We start from the raw sequence: 11,903 nt of genomic DNA, 5'->3' as shown, positions 1-11,903 counted from the left end.
AGCAACCCATATTTTGGCATTGTTTATAAGTATGAGCTAGACAAAGAGGGGGTCAGAAGCATTCAGATTATTTTGGGACAGTGCTTCTCCAGACACTGCGGGTCTGTAAACTTATGCTGTAAACTTGTGATATGAATAAAACTTCTAATCAAGGTGCAGCCTAAGCGGACTCTTTGTTTGACAGCAATAACCACCAGCAGCCGACGCGACACGACACACTCACTGGGGCCATTTTAAACTTTCAAAGGCTGTACTTTACTTCTCAGCTTGGTTGTCCTAGCACCATGAATAAGACTGAAGCAAATCAACTTTCCACAAAAAAACATGTTTGGGGTTTTTGCATTTAATTAATTATGATGCTACATGATCCATTATACTTTTTATTTCATGTATGTACATACAAAACCATTTCCAATTATTGTGGTTACATGTGATGGTCTGAAGCTCCAATGCAGTTTTTACGTAGTGTTCACAGCTCAATTCTCCATCCAGCCGCCCACAATCCAAGCCCCACAAAAAAATTGTTTTAAATACAAACACGTTGCGTGGTTCTTTAGACAGCTAAGACAGAAAACACCCCAACCGATAGCTAGTTCCGAGATGGTCCCTTTTGAGAAGACAGTAATATTTTCTGCTGTGTTTAAAACACAGGAAGAAAGAAAACTATTGAGGTCATTTCCATGCTATTTGCAGAGTAGACGCTATATGTTAACTTGATTTGAATACAGTGCATACAAATATAATTACAAAACAATTATGCCTACATGATACTCAAAGCAAACAACTGAAGCAAAGCACGAGAACACAAAGTACTATCAAACTATATACACACCGTTATGAGTCCAAACCCATCCTTATATTTTAGTGTACTGTACGTCAAAAATGGATGTTGCATATTTCTCTTACTCCCCTGCAATCAGCTGATACAGGACTTGGATCACTTGCAGGCTTAACTTGAGATAAAACCATTTGCTGTCATCTGGAAAAGCTGCATCAGTTTTTCTCTCTGAAGATGACACCCATTTCATACTGACCCTGAGGAAAGCACTCGCATCCCGGGCCTTCGACCAAACGACAAGTCAGTCATTCTGTACCTTCACCTCAGACACTGTCACTAAATGAGTGTGTGTAGAACTAATTCACTGCAGCACGATGAGACGGTACATCTTCTGTGACTGAGAAAATCAATTACAAATTTGATTATTGGAAATAAAAAGCAACCTACTGTATTGGAAAGGGGTCTCTTTGGGACAAAATTATGGTTAACATTTTATTTTCAGTTACCCCCTAAATACATTTTCTGTTTTTATAAAGGAATAAGTTGGATGACTGGATTTACATAATTACCCCTTCTTGCTAAAATTCACCAGCAGCCTCTCAACTCACACACAACATACGTCTCCTTCCCTTAAAAAAGCAGTGATTAAAACATTCACACAACATCATAGAACTGTCACGTTAATTCTGCAGTAGGAAAAGCGTTGGCCTTACTGGAACACATTGCTATTATTGATACTTATAGATCACAACGTTGCCACTTCCTCACACAATAATTTGTACTGTATCTGTGCAAGTAGGAGTGGCAGGATAGAGAATAGTGATTAAAAGGCAAGACGACTCTTGATTACCTTCTTCGCTTTTTTATGTTAAAAAATGTCACTACTCAAATAAACTTGTGATATTGCATTATGCAACAACAAAAAAAGTACACATCCTGTTGTTGTTGTTGTTTTGTTCGGTCCTCCGAGCACGCTGCCGCTGGCTGTCTCTACAGGGCCAATTTCCCGATGATGACTCCGATGATGAAGAACAGCACGCAGAGCGCCAGCACGCGGGTACTCAGGCCCTCCTCCTTCATCATGGCCTGGGAGGAAGAGGAGTGGGGGGAGGACACCATGGGCGTGACCTTCCTCTTCCGCAGACCATCGTCCTCCTTGGTAAAGGGGGAGGAGTCACAGGCCAAATGCCAGTCAAACCATGTTGAATATAGAACAGCTGTTTTTTTTTGCAATAACAGTGAAACCGCAGTTACTGATCTCAAATCAGTCAATTACCCATCTCAACTAAGAAAGGAAAGGTCTTAAGTCTGCATTGTTACAGATGGTGCTGATAAAATGCATTGTGTAGAACAACAGATCTGATTGTTGTGGGTCCTAGGGACATTTGAGACTCACCCTTATCTGTTTGTTCTCTTCCCGTAGCCTCTGGACCTCCATCTGCAGTCTCTTGCACTCCTCCATGATCTTCTTCGCCTCCCCGTCATCCAGGGAGGAGCTGGCCGACTTAGGGAGTGAGGAGAGCTCTGACTTTATGGGAGTAGAGTACACATTTGTGTTGCTTTCACTGTCATGCTGTGGAGAGGAGTGGAGGAGACAGAAACATGCAGATGAATAACAGAATGGGGATGAGAAACACAAAAAACATGGCAATGGCTGCTTCAGAGACGCAATGGAGATGACAATCATTCAGGATCTGTTTGTGAATGGAATGAAGGTGCTCTGTGAATGCATCTTACACTAAGATGAAATCTATGAGGGAAGGAATATGAAGAAAAATACATGCAGTTGTATGTAGTGATATGATATAGTGACGTAGAGTACTTACAGTTTTGTCATTCTCTAGCGGCAGCTCAAATGCACATCTCAACTTGGAGTCCATCAGCTCCTCTGGCTTTGCCTCTTTCCACTGTCGGTGGGAAGGATAGAATGATAGAAAGAATGATAGAGAGAGAAGAAAAAGAGGGCAGACGGAAAACTGAATTACCAGGCAACACCAAGATGACCACACCCAGCTAGGGAGTCTATGGCACTCATAAGATAAGCATATCCTGACAGCACATTTGTCCCACTTGCAACACCTAAATAAGTAGAGGCTTGAGACAGTAAGTACTAGTCACTCTGTGACCTAGAATTGCAGCTTGAATGGACTTACTGTGATCATCAGATCATAATTAGTGACATTCAGATGTATCACATTCCATTTGGACACTTACCACCCCTTCCATGTCAGTCATGTCATATGGTGCAAGCATGGACTGCACCATGAATTTGTGTTTGCTCTTTTCATTGGGATCATAGTCGAAAGGCTGTAGCATAACTGTAAAACAAAGCAGACAGTTAAATACCACTGAGCAACCTCTTAGCAACAGCACAATGTGTTACCTTCCTTTGACCAGATCAACATACTATTAGTTCCTCTGAGATTTGTCAGTTACAATAATGTATAATCAAACAAAAAGATACCAACCAGATACATTGATGGAGGTGCCTGCGTCAATGATGCCACTGTTTGGACGGACACAGTATCGACGGGGCGCGGTCGTCTTGACTTTGAAACACACATTTCTATCTGTTGGGTTGCCTAGCTTCAGGGTGGCTGTGACAACATCTGTAAATGGACCTTGAAAAGATGGAGAGAGAACAGACAACAGATATCAATACTCGCTAGCTGACTCATCTATTATTATAGCTAACTTGCTGTTTTTCCAAACAGTTGGGGAGGACCATTTTATTTAGGCGACCCCACCTATTTTTTGCTATCTTTAGAATTATATCATTAGTTTTCATCTCTTTTGTTATAACTAATGATATAACTCAACCATTAATCAATTATAGCCCCTGTTCAATAATTCCATTACAAGCGGTAAAATGGTTCACCTCCGGACCTTACCATTCTGCTAGGACTCACTGATCCTGTGCCTGACAATTGTCAACAGTCACCTTTTGCTACTGCAGATTCTCTCAATCAATTCCTGGGGCTCCCCTAAGGGGTGCACATTTGTGTTTCAGCCCAACCATAACATACCTGATACAACTCGAGATTCCCCCAAAAATACGCCACTTTGATAGAGCTACGACTGGAAGTAACTTTTTCGTAGACGGTTAGGCTAACTTACGCAGCAGGTTAGGAGAATTAAGTTAAGGTTAGGAAAAGGGTTAGCGAAAATGCGCTCAAACCTGCTACGAAAAGTCACTTCCGGTCCTAGCTGTATCGAAGTGACGTGTTCTTAGGGAGTCCGATTCAACTCATCAAGGGATTGTTCGTGTGTGCTGGGCTGAAACAAAAATGCGCACGCTCTGGGTTAGCCCCAGGAATGGATTGAAAAACACTATTCTCTGTATCCATTCGGGTAATTGTTTAATGGGAATTTCCCTAGTGTAGTCCTGACTTTATAGAAAGTAGCTAGTTAGCTACTAACGTTAGAAATTATTTCATTAGTAGCTATAGAAATAAGTATTTATTTCCGGTGGCAACCGTTGACTCGCAAACCAGGGAGATCGTCATTATGATAGTAACTGAAAAGCATGCAACTGATATTGATTGAAGATATGACTCGAGCCTGCCTTTTCATTACAGGCTAAGCTAGAAAATGACAGCTAGGCATTAGCCTGTTAGTATCCGTAGGTAGAAGACGTCGGTATGCAATGGCGCTTCACTTGTCACCACTCTAGAAACCAAATAGGAAATATGATACACCGTGTGCAGACCCATCTTTTCACAATGAAGTTAACGTCAACAACACTATTGTTAATACATTAGCTAGGAACGATGGTCAAATACTTGCAGACCAAACTATCAGGCCCTGCCCTAGTCTTACCTCTAAATTTCAATTCGTGTGGTGGCTCAAGCTGGAGGACTTGTTCTTGTCTGGCCATGTCCCAGAGGTTCGGAAGCCTTTCTGATATAAATTACCTGGACTATATGTCGCAGCTGTTGTTATTATGGTTATTGTAAATGCTCCTGAATACGACCTGACTTCGGTAAGGGATAGCTAAGCTAGCAAGCAGGAAGGAAGGAAGGGCTCCGTGTGACGTCATGGGAGGGGGGCAGGTCTGTGGAATGTCAGCGAAGATATTTTCTGTCAAGTTGTTACATTTTTGCAGGGTTATTTTTAAATGACCTGGACAAATGAAAGAGCAAATACGAACAACCTCTGCTCTGATCTGGCTGCTAATTGAGAATGTAAAGTCAATTTAATTTAGAACAGGGGTGTCAAACTCAGGGCCGCACAGAAAATAAGTGGGTGCTACACTTCTGGTAGTGGACGATCCAGCCTACCCTCAAAGGAGGAGCTGTGAACGTCGAGTACGTTGGGGAGGACATGCTCGTGGTAATGGCTGGAGAGAATATTTGGAATGGTATCAAATACATCAAACACATGGTTTCCATGTGTTTGATGCCATTCCATTACCTCCGTTTCGGCCATTATTATGAGCCGTCCTCCCCTCAGCAGCCTCCTGTGACTGCTCCAGGGCCTATCTGTCTGATGTTTTCCTCCCTGCACCATCAGTGCTCCCTCCGCTCAAGATACTACTTTTCCGAACTGCTTATCACCTGAAGTTCTGGAAGACCAACACACTAGCGACTTTGAGATTCTACTCCTAATGAAAAGGGGTATATAACATTTACATTTTAGTCATTTAGCAGACGCTCTTATCCAGAGCGACTTACAGTTAGTGAGTGCATACATGTTTTTATTTTTTATACTGGCCTCCCGTGGGAAACGAACCCACAACCCTGGCGTTGCAAGCGCCATGCTCTACCAACTGAGCTACACAGGAAAATCAATATATTATTATTATTATTATTATTATTATAATTGCAGCAGGTAGCCTAGAGGTTAAGAGCGTTGGACCAGTAACCAAATGGTTGCTGGTTTGAATCCTTGAGCCGACTAGGTAAAAAATCTGTCGATGTGCCCTTGATCAAGGCACTTCATCTTCTGCACATCTATCACGCCAGTGTTAATACTAAATTGTAATTATTTTGCACTTTGGCCTATTTATTGCCTTACCTTCATAACTTACTACATTTACACACACTGTATATAGATTTTCTATTTTTCTATTGTGTTATTGACTGTACGTTTTCGTTTATTCCATATGTAAAAAAATAATAAAAAAAGAAAGAAAGAAATGTAACTGTGTTGTTGTTTTTATCGCACTGCTTTGCTTTATCTTGGCCAGGTCGCAGTTGTAAATGAGAACTTGTTCTCAACTGGCCTACCTGGTTAAATAAAGGTGAAAAATAAATAAAAAATAACCCTAATGACCAAAATGTGTATTATTATTATTACATTTCTTATCCAGAAGGGGGAGCACCATGGAATACCACCCACTAGGGGAATAATATTACGTCATACAGCCTTAACCAGGAAGTAAGAAAAACAACAATCGGCGAGAAGAGTGACACGATAACCTGTAGTTAGCCTGAAACGTTTTAAAAGGACCTTATTTCCATATAGTTTAGAGTTTTAGATCCCAGAATGTCCGTGTTTGGGAAGCTGTTCGGCGGTGGGGGCAAAGGAGGGAAAGGGCCGAGTCCACAAGAGGCGATTCAGAAACTCCGAGACACAGAGGAGATGTTAGCGAAGAAACAGGACTTTCTAGAGAAAAAGATTGACCAGGAACTCATAACTGCAAAGAAAAACGGCACTAAAAACAAACGAGGTGAGTCGCCAACTAACATCACATGTGCATCGTCACGATTCTTGTCTAACTTGGCTAGCTAATGAAGCTAGCTATTTAAAGTTCGCCTGTTTGTTAACGTTAGCTGCCTTGGCTAGTTAGCCAGATAGTTGCTAACTTTCCGAGCGGCCACGGCTGTCACTGAATAGTCAGGTTGCCAGGCTCGCCCTATCTCGTTGCCACAACTGTTACATTTTAGTCATTTAGCGTGTTAGAACAGCAAAGATTCATTATACCCGTGTAAAGGTGCGTTTTGTGTTAGTGACTCTGGTATCAAAAGTCTGGATACAGCATCAACAAGTTACGGAATTGTGTGTGAATCATGAATTTGCCTGTTCCTCAAGATAAGGGAAGGGGCCACCCGTCCATTCAGACAGTATCGACTTAATAATAATTTATTACATTGTTAAAGCGCTTTTCATTATACAGAATAATCTCAAAGTGCATAAAATACAAACCAAATAGAAGAAGAAAAAAAACTAGACACGGCAACTTCACAGTTATGACTTAACTAAACACCCAGTTACCAGTGTTGCCAACTTAGCGACTTTGTCGCTATATTTAGCGAGTTTTCAGACTCCTCTAGGGACATCTTTTTTTTTTAAGCGACTAGCGGCAAATCTAGCGACTTTTTCTGGTGTTATTGGAGACTCTGACGTGAAAGCAGGTATCGTTCTTACTCTTCTCAACGAGCAGCGGGTGCTTTGTTACCGCCGTCCCAAAGCACTCACAGGCCGCCCAGTCCTCACGCAGCAGTCCCTCCCAGCTGGAGATGTTCACCATTCCGCGTCCAGACTGCAAATGAATCGCGCATGCGGGAAGCCGCCGCTGGCTGATCCCGCCCTGGCTTACATTCAGGGCGGGATGTAAATGTAGGGTGTTTTTTTACGCACTTTTTGTCTCTCCCACCACTTTATTCCTCTCTCTTACAGCTTCCACACAATTACATGCACATGGCCCATTATGCAAATTAGGTGATGGCGTCATTTAGCGACTTTTAGGACAGCCAATAGCTACTTTCCTTACTGAGGAGTTGGCAACACTGGCAGTTACACGGCCTGTAGTGATGATTAGTAACCTAATTCTGATGGCTGACAGAGGCTCCAAGTGACTCCTGTCATTGGTCGCGTTCCCCTGTTCAGACGTTTCATGCATTAACCAGTGGTTGCGTGCTACGTCATCGACTGTGTCATCGACTGACAGATTGCTATAAAATAGGATGGGGTTAGCTGAGACATAAAATACCTATCCGGGCGTTGTAAAATCTGGCATGCGTCAGCAACGCCTGGGCAGAGGAACACGCCCAATGTCTTCAGTGGTGTTCATGACATAGGCTAGCATAGCCCAATAATGGACTAAAGGAGCCTTACTCCTTATAGTCCGAGGACCTTACATGTTCTGTTTAGAGGCAAATTGGTGAATTTAACCTGTTTTAACACAGTTGCAGTTTACAGTATTCTTCAGTGACAGCATGTGTGTGGCATCCGTCTTCCATTTACACACAGGAGTTCGGAGACCCAGATAGCTAATTAGTACAGGTAATCGACTCAGTTTTTCATAAACAAGCGCTGTAACATGGACATTTAGCCGTGTGGGAACCTTAACAAAATAAAGGTGTGTGGTAATTTAACATTTTGCTTTTCGAAAATTATTTCTCGCTGATATGAAAGATAAATTCCTTATGTTTCCAAAACCGTACCGCAAGCGATGCGTTTTAATGTTCAGAATGAGCACCGAGCTCTTAACCAAACTCCCCTGGCCAGAATATACTATCGTTAATAGGCGCTAAAGGCAGTTAGCGTCTATGAATGGGTTAAACATTGATCTGTGACAAAATATAAACGCAACATGCAACAATTTCAAAGATTTTAACTGAGTTACAGTTCATATAAGGAAATCAGTCAATTGAAATAAATAAATTAGGCACTAATCTATTGATTTCACATGACTGGGAATACACATATGCATCTGTTGGTCACAGATACCTTTAAAAAAAAAAGTAGGGGCGTGGATCAGATAACCAGTCAGTATCTGGTGTGACCACCATTTGCCTCATGCAGCGCGACACATCTCCTTCGCATAGAGTTGATCAGGCTGTTGATTGTGGCCTGTGGAATGTTGTTCCACTCGTCTTCAATGGCTTTGCGAAGTTGCTGGATATTGGTGGGATCTTAAACACGCTGTCATACACGTCGATCCAGAGCATCCCAAACATGCTCAATGGGTGACATGTCTGCAGAGTATGCAGGTCATGGAAGAACTGGGACATTTTCAGCTTCCAGGAATTGTGTACAGATCCTTGCGACATGGGGCTGTGAATTATGCTGAAACATGAGGTGATGGCGGCGGATGAATGGCACGACAATGAGCCTCAGGATCTCGTCACAGTATCTCTGTGCATTGAAATTGCCATCGATAAAATGCAATTGTGTTCGTTGTATGTATGTCTGCCCATACCATAACCCCACCACCACGGGGCACTCTGTTCACAACGTTGACATTAGCAAACCGCTTGCCCACACAACACCATACACGTGGTCTGCGGTTGTGAGGCAGGTTGGACGTACTGCAGAACTCTCTAAAACGACGTTGAAGGTGGCTTCTCTGGCAACAGCTCTGGTGGACATTCCTGCAGTCAGCATGCCAATTACACACTCCCTCAAAACTTGAGACATCTGTGGCATTGTTGTGACAACTTCACATTTTAGTAGCCTTTTTTGTCCCCAGCACAAGGTGCACCTGTGTAATGATAATGCTGTTTAATCAGCTTCTTTATATGCCATGAACCTACTAACCACTTCTATTCCCCTTTCACTATGCACAGCGGCCCTGCAGGCCTTGAAAAGGAAGAAGCGGTATGAGAAGCAGCTTACCCAGATTGATGGCACATTGTCCACCATCGAGTTCCAGAGGGAGGCGCTGGAAAATGCCAACACCAACACTGAAGTGCTCAAGAACATGGGCTTTGCCGCCAAGGCAATGAAGGCTGCCCATGAAAACATGTAAGCAAGGGGCACATTACTTGTTTATTAGCTTTGGCCAGGTGCAGTCATACAGCTTTTGTATTTATTCAAATCTTTATGTTCCCCTGTCCTTTTGTTTTAGGGACATAGACAAAGTAGATGATTTGATGCAAGACATTACTGAGCAGCAGGAGCTGGCGCAAGAGATCTCAGATGCCATCTCAAAACCTGTAGGCTTTGGAGAGGAGTTTGATGAGGTAGGTGACATTAACTTGTGTTGCACATTATTCTTTATTTGTCTTATCAGTGCTGTTAGTTCAATAGTTGACCAGATATCACAGAAAAAAAATAAAAAAAATATGCCATTTAGCAGACGCTTTTATCCAAAGCGACTTACAGTCGTGCGTGCATACATTTTTGTGTATGGGTGGTCCCGGGGATCGAACCCACTACCTTGGCGTTACAAGCGCCGTGCTCTACCAGCTGAGCTACAGAGGACCAGATATCTCAGAGACTGGATGTTCTGTTTGTCTTGCATCATAGGATGAACTCCTGGCAGAGTTGGATGAGCTGGAACAAGAGGAATTGGACAAAAACTTGCTGGAGATCGGCGGGACAGAAGATGTCAGTCTACCCAATGTGCCTTCTACTTCATTACCCACCAGACCTGGTGAGTCCTTTTGGAATATACAGTAATATGCAATAAAACAAGGAAATCCTCCATGGGAACATTTTATGCCATGGTTACTGTCCCAACAGAACATTAAATAACTAATTGATCTATTGTAATTTACCCCTTTATTGCTGTAAAACCTTAATATTTGCCACGTTTACTCAATTAATTCACAATATCTGTATGCGTTTTTTCTTTTAGCCAAGAAGAAGGATGAAGACGAGGATGACATGGAGGACTTACAGCGCTGGGCGATGGAGGCCATGTAGTTCCATTACTGACACCACCTGCTGTAGAGGGAAAGAAAGGACTTATGAAATACTGAATATGGTTGTTTTGTGTACAAGGAGAACCAACCACCTTCTAAAACTAGCACTACAAAGGCCAATGCTGTAGGTTCTGTTTCCCGCCCAAAACCAGAGAAAGGGTACCATGGCCTTGCATAAAAAGTGGAAGTATAGAACCTGTATAAAAGCTATAAACAGGATGTTTGAATCAGAATACATTTGTTTTTACAAAAAAGTTTTACATCAACCCCCACTCTTGCATTTGGGCAGTTATTGTAATATCACTGAACTGTTCTATTGCCTTTGTCTGTGGGATGCTATGAACAGCACTCAAAGACAAATTTACTTTTTAATACATGGGAGTTGCAATGTCTATTTTTCAGACTTAAACATATTTACTGTTTGGTGGGCGTGGGCTGGATGTTTTTATTAGTACTTACTTTTTGTTTGTAATTTCTACCAAAATAGGATGAAAAATGAGCATGCTCTCATGGTAACGTTTAGAATGGTCTATTTTCAGGATTGTTATTCTGAAACTTTTGTTTTACAACATTTTGACTATTCCATCTCCAAAGCATCCTCACCATGTGACACTTGTGATTTGAAGTAAATATCTAAATCATTTATATTTTTGCTGTCACACAAGGTTTTCTTCATGTTGTGCTAAGCATGCAATGAGGGAAAATCTTAATACACCGCACGGCTTTTGAGAAAGACTAACCCCACCCTGTTCTGTTGTCTTTTCTGAAAAAGTTTATTTTTAATTGTATGTTGAAAAAAATGTCTACTTATTAACTGCAGCAAAAAATATGATGGTTTGTAATGAATAGACTAGTAGATACAGTATCAACATTTTGGATTTGAGGATTAGTTGTATTTTTTTTAAACAATGTATTTTTAAAATAAATACTACATAGCAAAAAAATATGTAACAAGGATAAGCATGTTTGCATTTCTATGGTTTATTTATCCAGATGAGAATATTATTTGGCAAATAATTAAAGTTTTTGATTATTTTATTGTGGTTGTTTTTCTTGCTTAGGGATCAGTGTACAAAACAATAAGAGAATCTGTGAATTCAAAGCTCAATAAAGTATAAAAGCTTTATTTTATTACTTTGAAATCATTTTCAGGTGTTTGTTTGGTTTAATGTTTTGCAATGTGTCTGATATTGCTGTAATTTCAGGTAGGGGATTCTGAGTCCAATCAAATGTTATTTGTCACATGCTTTCAAACAACAGGTGTAGAACAAGTGAAATGCTTATAGGCCCTTCACAACAATGCAGAGAGAAAAATAGGGAAAGAATAGAAAGATAACATGAGGAATAAATACACAATGAGTAAAGATGACTTGGCTATATACACGGGGTACCAGTACTGAGTCGACATGCAGGGGTACGAGGTAATTGTGGTAGAAATGTACATATACAGTGCATTCGGAAAGTATTCAGACCCCTTGACTTTTTCCACATTTTATACGTTACAACCTTATTCTAAAATGTATTAAATAAAA

The 11,903-nt window shown here is 41.3% G+C and overlaps 2 protein-coding genes across 4 annotated transcripts; one reads left to right on the top strand and one right to left on the bottom strand.

The window, feature by feature from the left end:
* Positions 1 to 323: 323 nt before the first annotated feature.
* Positions 324 to 4,816, bottom strand: LOC121538122 (vesicle-associated membrane protein-associated protein B). Of its 3 annotated transcripts, none has more exons than XM_041845906.2 (6): positions 4,598 to 4,816; positions 3,247 to 3,399; positions 2,993 to 3,096; positions 2,605 to 2,685; positions 2,175 to 2,351; positions 324 to 1,933 (listed from the first exon to the last, which is right to left on the bottom strand). In XM_041845906.2, the coding sequence occupies exons 1-6, from the start codon at positions 4,653 to 4,655 to the stop codon at positions 1,769 to 1,771; spliced, it is 738 nt and encodes a 245-aa protein (XP_041701840.1). In that variant the 5' UTR covers positions 4,656 to 4,816; the 3' UTR covers positions 324 to 1,768. The 3 variants fall into 3 exon arrangements, with proteins under 3 accessions (XP_041701840.1, XP_041701841.1, XP_041701842.1); XM_041845907.2 differs by having other exon boundaries at positions 2,175 to 2,306; XM_041845908.2 differs by having other exon boundaries at positions 2,175 to 2,282.
* A 1,324-nt stretch (positions 4,817 to 6,140) lies between these two features.
* On the top strand, positions 6,141 to 11,516 carry LOC121538123 (charged multivesicular body protein 4c). The gene is made up of 5 exons (XM_041845909.2): positions 6,141 to 6,449; positions 9,292 to 9,469; positions 9,573 to 9,687; positions 9,974 to 10,100; positions 10,305 to 11,516. The coding sequence occupies exons 1-5, from the start codon at positions 6,266 to 6,268 to the stop codon at positions 10,370 to 10,372; spliced, it is 672 nt and encodes a 223-aa protein (XP_041701843.1). The 5' UTR covers positions 6,141 to 6,265; the 3' UTR covers positions 10,373 to 11,516.
* Positions 11,517 to 11,903: the final 387 nt, after the last annotated feature.

This window comes from Coregonus clupeaformis, chromosome 24 (genome assembly GCF_020615455.1).
Source record: "Coregonus clupeaformis isolate EN_2021a chromosome 24, ASM2061545v1, whole genome shotgun sequence".
Lineage (NCBI taxonomy): Eukaryota > Metazoa > Chordata > Actinopteri > Salmoniformes > Salmonidae > Coregonus > Coregonus clupeaformis.
This window is presented reverse-complemented; position numbering and strand designations above follow the sequence as displayed.